Source organism: Chiloscyllium plagiosum, chromosome 7 (assembly GCF_004010195.1).
Source record: "Chiloscyllium plagiosum isolate BGI_BamShark_2017 chromosome 7, ASM401019v2, whole genome shotgun sequence".
NCBI lineage: Eukaryota > Metazoa > Chordata > Chondrichthyes > Orectolobiformes > Hemiscylliidae > Chiloscyllium > Chiloscyllium plagiosum.
The window spans coordinates 43073244-43083078 of NC_057716.1; the positions used below are offsets into that span (position 1 = coordinate 43073244).

General features: G+C 39.0%; 1 protein-coding gene across 1 annotated transcript in view; it reads left to right on the top strand.

Moving 5' to 3' along the window:
• The window catches only part of ttn.1 (titin, tandem duplicate 1), a 336276-nt gene extending 327126 nt beyond the window's left edge, over positions 1-9150 (top strand). Inside the window, exons 292-296 of the mRNA XM_043694489.1 lie at positions 24-617; positions 947-6816; positions 6913-7066; positions 7408-7677; positions 7796-9150. Coding sequence (XP_043550424.1) covers positions 24-617; positions 947-6816; positions 6913-7066; positions 7408-7677; positions 7796-8094 — 7187 coding nt within the window. The 3' untranslated portion in view covers positions 8095-9150. The remainder of the gene's footprint in view (positions 1-23; positions 618-946; positions 6817-6912; positions 7067-7407; positions 7678-7795) is intronic.
• Positions 9151-9835: the final 685 nt, after the last annotated feature.

Genomic DNA, 9835 nt, shown 5'->3' on the forward strand with positions numbered 1-9835 from the left:
ATGAACTTTATTCCTCCCTGCAGAGAAGCCTGGAATACCAGCTAAGCCTGTTGTAACTGCAGTCACAAAGAACTCTTGTGTGGTTTCATGGAAACCACCTGCCAGTGATGGTGGAGCAAAGATCAGAAATTATTACCTTGAAAAACGAGAGAAGAAACAGAATAAATGGATTGCTGTAACAACTGATGAAATACATGAAACTGTTTACTCTGTGAAAGGTCTTATCGAGGGCTTGGAGTATGAGTTCCGTGTCAAGTGTGAAAACCTTGGTGGTGAGAGTGACTGGAGTGAAATATCTGAACCCGTTGTTCCAATGTGTGATGTACCCATCACTGCACCACAGTTCAAAGAAGAAATTCGCAATTTGAGTGTGAAATATAAGGGCACTGCCACTTTTGTTTGCAAGATTACTGGTCATCCCAAACCTGTTGTGAAATGGTTTAAACAAGGGAAAGAAATTGAGCCTGATGGTGAAAAATTAAGGATCCATGAATTCAAAGGAGGTTACCACCAGTTGGTAATTACTAATGCCACAGGAGATGATGCCTCTGTTTATCAAGTTCGAGCAGTCAATCAAGGAGGTTCCATTTCATCAACCGTCTCTTTGGATGTTGATGGTATGTATTACATAGTAATTACTCAAACATGCTGTGTAATAATGAGAAGGTATATTTCTATAAGCACGTGGGATGCAATTTGTCTTGGGTTAGTGCCAAATGGATCAGCATCTCATTTTGCAAGCCACTGATTATCTTTTCCATTGATTTACCTCTTCATTGAAATCAATGGAACAAAAAATCGGATGGGCATAATACAGACTGTTGGTTCACTATTGCCCATTTTGCTCCTAAGACTAGCTTTGCCCCTGTTAAGTTCATTGTTTTGTATGAAATCATTGCCTTTCAGTATTCACATTCATTTCTGAAACGTTTCCTTTTTTTTCCAGTTCCTGCCAAGATTCACCTACCCAAGCATCTAGAAGGCATGGGTGCAGTTCACGCTCTCCGTGGTGAAATAGTAAGCATTAAGATTCCTTTCAGTGGCAGACCTGATCCTGTAATCACATGGCAGAAGGGTCAAGATCTTATTGACAATAATGGTCACTACCAAGTAATAGTCACAAGATCATTTACATCTCTTGTGTTCCCTAATGGAGTTGACAGAAAAGATGCTGGTTTCTATGTTGTATGTGCCAAGAACAGATTTGGCATTGATCAACAAACAGTTGAATTGGATGTAGCTGATGTGCCTGACCCACCAAGAGGACTTCAAGTCAGTGACATTACACGTGATTCTGTTGTTTTAACATGGAATCCTCCAGCCAATGATGGTGGAAGCAGAGTCATTAACTATGTTATTGAGAAATGTGCAACAACAGCAGAGATGTGGATTCGTGTTGCACAGTCACGTGATACACACTACACTGTTGTGAATCTCTTTGGCAAGACCAGCTACCAATTTCGTGTGATCGCTGAGAACAAGTTTGGCCAGAGTCGGCCATCAGAGCCAACTGAACCTATAGTCACTAAAGAAGATAAGACGAGAGTCCTGAACTATGATGAAGAGGTTGATGAATCACTAGAGATCACCAAATGCAAAGCTACCCATTCTACTATTAAAGAACTTCACAGTCGATTCACAATTGCTGAAGAGCTGGGGCGTGGACACTTCAGTATTGTCCATCGGTGTATTGAAAATACGAGTAAGAAAACATACATGGCAAAGTTTGTTAAAATAAAGGGTGCTGATCAGGTGCTGGTGAAGAAAGAAATTGAAATTCTTAATATTGCTAGGCACCAGAATATCCTTTGGTTATATGAATCATTTGAGAGCCTTGAAGAATTGGTCATGGTCTTTGAGTTCATTTCTGGTCTTGATATCTTCGAGCGTATTAATACAACCACATTTGAACTGAATGAAAGAGAAATTATCACTTATACCCGCCAAATCTGTGAAGCACTTGAGTTTCTACATAGTCAGAATGTGGGTCATTTTGATATCCGACCAGATAATATAATCTACACCACAAGAAAGAGCTCTGTTATTAGGATTGTTGAACTTGGGCAGGCCAGACAACTCATACCTGGTGATAATATTAGACTCCAATTCACCGCAGCAGAGTATGCAGCCCCTGAACTCCATCAACATGACATGGTCAGTTCAGCTACTGACATGTGGTCAGTGGGTGTGCTTGTGTATATACTTCTTAGTGGTCTGAATCCATTTATCGCAGAAACAAACCAACAGGTTATTGACAAGATTACTCAAGCAGAATATAGCTTTGAGGACGAAGCTTTCCAAGATGTTACCACTGAAGCTTTAGATTTTGTTGATCGCCTTTTAGTCAAAGAAAGGAGGGCTCGGATGACAGCTGCTGAAGCTCTTGAACATACATGGTTGAAACAGAAGACAGAGAAAATGAGTACCAAAGTAATTAAGACATTGAGACACAGAAGATACTATCAGACCCTTGTTAAGAAAGAATTGAACTTTGTTGTGTCTGTTGCTCGAATTTCTTCTGGTGGATCTGTAAGAGTTCAAAGAGGAGTTACAGTTGCAAAAGTTAAGATAGCTCCAATCGAAATTGGCCCAATTGCAGGGCTGATTATGCATGCTTTTGCTGAAGAAGGTGGCCATGTTAGGTATATCTGCAGGATAGAAAATTATGATCAATCTACCGAAGTCACTTGGTATTTTGGTGTTAGGCAACTGGAATCCAGTGACAAATATGAAATTACATACCAAAATGGTTTGGCCACAATGTATGTTAAAGACATAAACAAGACAGATGACGGTACGTACAGATGCAAAGTTGCAAATGACTATGGTGAAGACAGCTCCTACGCAGAACTGTTTGTAAGTGGTGTTAGAGAAATGCGTAAATTCTACATGGAGCGCAGGGTGAAGAAAGTAAAACGTAAAGTTGATACTATGAGGCTCCTTGAGAGGCCACCAGAGTTTACTCTGCCTTTGTATAAGCGCTCTGCATATATTGGTGAAGATGTCAGATTTGGTGTTACTATAACAGTTCACCCTGAACCACGGGTAACATGGTTGAAATCTGGACAGAAGATCAAACCTGGTGAAGATGACAGAAAATATACCTTTATATCTGACAAAGGTCTTTATCAACTGATCATTCACAACGTAACAACTGATGATGATGCTGAATACACAGTACTAGCTCGCAATAAGTTTGGTGAAGACAGCTGCAAAGCCAAATTAACAGTATTACCTCACCCACCTGCACCAGATACTACTTTGAGACCAATGTTTAAGCGCTTGTTGGCAAATGCAGAGTGCATGGAAGGCCAAAGTGTTCGTTTTGAATGCAGGGTATCTGGCATACCACCTCCTGCTCTGAAATGGGAGAAAGATGGACAGGATTTAGCACTAGGTCCTAACGTTGAAATTGTCCATGAAGGTTTGGACTACTATGTTCTGCACATTAGGGATACTTTACCAGAAGACTCCGGCATTTACAGAATCACTGCTACTAACAGTGCTGGATCTACAAGCTGCCAGGCATATCTAAAAGTTGAGCGTATGACCTACGTCAAGCGTCAGTATGAGAGTGAGGAGGAACGGCAGCAATATGCTGAGAAACAAATCAGCAAGACTATAAGAATGGCTGAAATTCTTGCAAACGTTGAAGCTGTTCCACTGACAGCAGTAGCAAAGGAAGCTCTGCGAGAAGCTGCAATAATGTACAAACCAGCTGTCAGCACCAAGAACGTGAAAGGTGAATATGAAATTGCAAAGGTAGAAAAAATAAAGGAAGAAAAACGGCTTCGCATGCCTTACGATATTCCAGAACGTCGTGTACATGCCCCAAGTGCAATTGAAGAAGATCAAGAGATCAAACATTTTGTGCCATTGTCTGATATGAAATGGTATAGGAAATTGAGAGACCATTATGAAATGCCTGGGCCCATAGAGAGAATTGTAACAAAACGACCAAAGCGAATCCGTCTCTCGAGATGGGAGCAATTTTATGTTATGCCTTTGCCACGTTTTACTGATCAGTATAAGCCTAAATGGCGCATACCAAAAATATCACAAGATGATCTTGAAACAGTTAGGCCAGCTCGAAGGCGCACACCATCTCCTGACTACGAAATGTACTACAGACCAAGAAGGAGGTCTCTTTGTGATTTGTCGGATGACGACTTACTCCGTCCTGTTGATGAGTACCTTTCAATGAAGAGAGTAGAAGAGGAAAGATTACGGCTCGAGGAGGAACTTGAATTAGGATTTTCTGCTTCACCCCCAAGCCGCAGCCCTCCACGTTTTGAGTTGTTAGCACTTCAGCAAAAATTTCAACAAACACAGTTTGCTACAGCAAAGGAAGAGGAAAAATATAGAAAATACCAAAGATATCATATACCTTCCAAATCTGAAGCTGGCCCGAGTTATATAGATCTCCGACAACGCCACGAAAAAGCTGTTTATAGACCACCGAAACAAAAGCAACGAATGATAGAAGACAAAGAAGATGAAGAGCTGCTTCGACCAATTGCTACAGTCCAGAAATTGTCTGGCTACCAAAAAGAGCTAGAGCGTATGGAATATGAAGAAAAAGTAAGAATGCAAAGTCGACGAGAAAGAGCAATTTTCGTGTCAAAATCAGAGGAAGAAGAAGAAGAACAAGCCATCGACGTTAAGGAATACACTCGCAGAGAATCTCCATCTGTCTCGAAATTTCTCAGAAGAAGAAGATCGCTTTCCCCATCTTATATTGAATTGATGCGACCAGTATCTGAACTAATCAGAACTCGGCCACGCCCTGCAGAATTTGAAAGCGAGGGCCCAGAGAGACGATCTCCTACACCAGAGAGAACACGTCCGCGTTCCCCAAGTCCAGTATCTCGAGAGAGCTCACTTTCACGCTTTGAAAGGAGTGCCAGATTTGACATCTTTTCACGCTATGAATCAATGAAAACTGCTTTAAAGACAAAGAAGACTTCAGAAGGAAAGTACGAAGTTCTTACTCAACAACCTTTCAGCCTTGACCATTGTCCACGGATAACTTTGAGAATGCGTTCTCATCGCATCCCTTGTGGTCAAAATACCAGATTTACTCTAAATGTTCTGTCCAAGCCAAGGGCTGAAATTAGGTGGTACCACAATGGTAGGGAAATTCAAGAAAGCGATAAGTATCGTTTTACTGATATGAATGGTGTACTAACACTGGAAATTCGTGATTGCCAGCCTGAAGACAGTGGAACCTATCGTGTTGTTAGTTCTAATTACAAAGGAGAGGCTTCTGATTATGCAACACTAGACATTACAGGAGGTGACTACATTACCTATGTATCCCGCCGTAGAGATGAAGAACAACCAAAATTAATTGTGCCAGAACTAACAAAGACTGATTTTTACCAATTTTCTACATTCAAAAAATCAAGTGAAATGGAAGAGGTCAGTGAGATGAAGGAAACTAAAATAAAAGAGTCAGAAGTAAGAGAATCAATGAGTTCTGAAATGTATGCTTCAAAAGAAACATCACTTCATGCATCCAAGCGAATGCATGCTGCCAGAATAATAACAAAACCACAGTCAGTCACAGTAACAGAGGGAGAGTCTGTTAGATTTTCTTGTAGCTTTGACGGTGAGCCAACACCAACTGTAACATGGATGCATGCTGGGAGAACAATTACATCCTCTCGACACTTATTTATCATGACAACACTGGATAAATCTACCTTTACAATTTCATCAGTTCAATCTTCTGATGAAGGAAGCTACAAAATAGTGGTAGAAAATTCTGAAGGAAAAGAAGAAGCACAGTTTACTCTGACTATCCGAAAAGCTGGAGCAAAAGAAGCAGGTAAGGTAAAGACCCCTGAACCTCGTACAAAGTCTGCAGAGGCAATGAAGGCTCCCAAAAGGGTCAAATCTCCAGAACTAGTCACCTTGCCGCCAAGAGTTAAGTCACCTCCAACTCTCAGAACACCTTCCGCAGAACGAGTGGAGATCCCTGCAAGCGCTCCACCTAAGATTTCCCAAGAATTGAGAACTGAAGTTGCTGAAGATGGTACAGTAAAACTCACATGTGCTGTTGAAAGCACAGTTTTGAATGTGAAAGAATTAACTTGGTTCAAAGATGGACGTAAAGTAAGGGAGAATAGTCACTACAAATTGGAATATGCTGCTAATGGAGTCTATAATCTCAGTATCCATGGAATTAATGCAAGTGATGAAGGCGAATACACTTGTGAAATCACTGGTGAAGGTGGTGTATCCAAAACCACTTTTTCTTTCACTGGTCAAGTATTCAGAAACACTGTTGCCAAAGTGGCCAAGATAACAGAATCAAAAGCAGCTGCTCAGAAAAAAGCTGCTAAATCATATGGAAAAACAGAGGTAATTCAGGAACAAATTGTGAAAAAGGAACTTAAGACAGCATACACAGAAATTACAGCTACACGGGTACAAATGACTGCAATTGAAGGCCAAAAGGCCGTACTTAAGGCCAACATACCAAATGTTTCTGATGTGAAATGGGTTTCAAATGGTGTGGAGCTTTTCAATTCAGAAGATTATCGATATGGTGTATCTGGAAATGACCACACCTTAACTATCAAGAAGATCAGTTTCAGAGATGAAGGTGCAATCACCTGTGAAGCGAAAACAGAGCATGGAATAATTAAATGTCAATTTGATTTAACAGTTAAGCACAAACAATCAAATGCTCCAGCATTCATTACACAGCCCAAGTCCCAAAATGTTAATGAAGGACAAAATGTAGCATTTACTTGTGAAATATCAGGAGATCCTTCTCCAGAGGTTGAATGGATGAAAGACAACCAACCTGTAAGTATTCAGGATTTCTCCACATTTATCTGGTTTTCCAATTCAAATTATTTTAGCATATTTTTTGGTATATAATGAATTTGTTTCATATTTCAGATTGCAATTTCAAGAAATTTAAGAGTGAGTCGTTTGAAAAACAAGTACACTCTAGAAATTCTGAGTGCTGCAATTTCTGACAGTGGAAAATACACTGTAACAGCAAAGAACTTCCATGGGCAATGTTCTGCAACAGCATCTTTGGTTGTACTGGGTATGCTATTGCCTAAAATGTATTAATGTTGTTGTTATTAGCCTATCTCCATTTCTGTACAGCTAAGTTACGGTAATATTTTATCAAATCCAAATTTAACTTGCTTCAGTACAATGTATAAAGACAGTCTGGTGACTAATTAAATAACATTCTGATAAATTTGTACTTTTGCAGTACAAAATTGATGCAGACCTTTTCATGCTTTATTTGTCCAACTTGCAAATAACATATAAAATGCTGTAGAGGATTGACATTTTTGATATTTGTTTGAGAATTTAACTTGCCAGTTATGTCAAAAGTGAGGCCATTTATGCATCATATCTGTTTGCTTTGCTCCACAGCTCTAATTGAAGAACCGTCTAAAATGGTACTTCTAGGGACTGGTGCTTCTGCTAGCATGCAGGGACATTTCTCTTCGAAGACAATGCAAATGACCCAACAAGAGGCCATCAGCAGCATGAGTGAAGTTAAATTTGCCAGCATGTCCTCGAGTAGCATGTCATCTTTCAAAGAATCAAAGCTATCAATGAGCTCTAGTTCTTTTATGGAGCATTCCAGTATGACTCAAATGGAAACAAGTTCTGGCAAAATGCTAACTGGTTTTACTAAAGGTGACATTAAGTCAATATTAAACATTTTAAAGTGTCTGATTCTATTAAGTGCCTCTATTTATGACAATATGCTAGAAAAAAAATACTAATTTGTTTGCTGTATATTTTTTTCTTACAGGAACTTCTCCTAAAATTGAAGCTTTACCATCAGATATCACCACTGAGAAGGGAAAGGTTCTGACAGTGGCTTGTGCTTTCTCTGGTGATCCTATGCCTGAAGTAAAATGGTCACGTGGGGGAAAACCTCTTTCTGATGATGAGGATGGTGGCAGATTTCACATTGAAACAACAGATGATCTAACGACACTTATTATTACAGATGTCAAAGAAAAAGATGCAGGACGCTACACTCTAAGACTCACAAATGAATTTGGATCAGATTCTGCCACTGTAAATATTAAAATTAGATCAATTTAAGGATTTGAATTCACTAACGTGTAATTGATTAAACTTCAAAATAGATACCTTAACTGTTATGAACTTGAATTTCTGACTTGTATATATTATTTTACATTTTTTTTATCTGACACGACATTGTGCATTTATACCAAACTAGACAATATCTGAACAAATGGTAGATTGTGCATTATGGAATTATTGCACTTGGATTTAGGAATTTTTAACCATTTTCTGTGACATGTACATACTGTATATAGCCGAACTAAACGGTTATGGAAGTTTTGTACTTCTTGTTTTATGAGATTTTTAATGGAACATTTGAAAAAGATTGTTGGCAGGGGAAAGTTTGAATAGGACGACTACCTTGTTCAACTTGGAACTAAAATTTGTGCCTCAACAAAATGTTGATGTCTAAGAATACCTCAGCAGGTAGAGAGGCTCCCTGCTGAAGACAGCCTGAACCCAAAAGATGATACTATGCACAGTACCTGGATACGTGCAATACAAATTTATGGAATTAGAAGGTGACGTCTGTGGTGCTATTTACATATACCCTCCTGCAAATAACATCACAAGACTTTAGCCAATGAACCGACTATGTCATTTTACCTTTTATTAAAGACAAGATGGTCAACTATGAATACAAAGTACTCGCGGCCATTACTTTGTATCACCATCTTAAATGTGCACTATTTCCAACATAGTAACTATTTGGATAGTTTGAATGAAAAATAACATCAACCTGGCCATATCCTCACTTCACCAAACTGTTCCAATTACTCCTATGTGGAAATAGTGCTAACTCAAGGAGGTTCAGATTATCCATGGAGTGCACTGACTTTGTGTGATAATTGTAGAATTTTATTTCATGTTATCTGTATTAAGGGCATAAGTAACAGAAAGTAACTACGATGACAAAAACATCTTTGTGCTCCAACATTTTAATGCCCTATGCAGTAACTTTATTTAGAGAAATAAGTAGTGTTTATTTAATTTTATTGAGCCTCCTTGAGAATTAGTAAAGTAAAATTTAATTCTGATTGTGAAATAAAGCATGCTTTCTGCACCTACAAATGTTTTCTTTCTTTTTTTTTGTTTGTGACTTCAGTCAATGGAAGGCATAACAGACACAAAGCATACAAAATACTTAATAAATTTAGTAACTTCACAAATTTATCGCAGGATAAAAAGAGAATTCACAAAATAATGTTATTCACATGAACTTAAAAAAGTACTTTAAAAAAGGGCAGAGTTTTTTCAGTCCCCTGCTAGCAGATTTGCAGGCAGGGGGAGGGGAGTTTAAATATCCCTGAACACACTCGCACTGCTCCTTGTCTGTATCTGATTTTTCTATAATTTGACAATGAGCAGATGGAGCCCAGGATGGTCTGCACACTCTTGCCCTAACTGAGTTTTTAGAGTCTCAATTTAGGTGTTTTTCCCGTCAAACCTCAATTTTGGTCATCCTCGGTCTCCCTGCTCAGGACTCAGACAAAAAAATCAAAGGTGACTATTCTCTATTGTAATGTGTTGGAAAATCCATCGGGTTCATTAATGTCCTTTTGGGAATGTAAAATCATTTTTTACCTAGTCTGTCCTATATGTATGCCAGACCCATTGCAATGTGATTGACTCTTTATCTGCCCTCTGGGCAATTAGGGATGAGTAATAAACACTGGACTAGGCAATGATGCACACATCCTTAAATTGTTTCAAAAGGTGGGGACATCTTCTTCAAGAACCCCTTTCCACCTTGGGT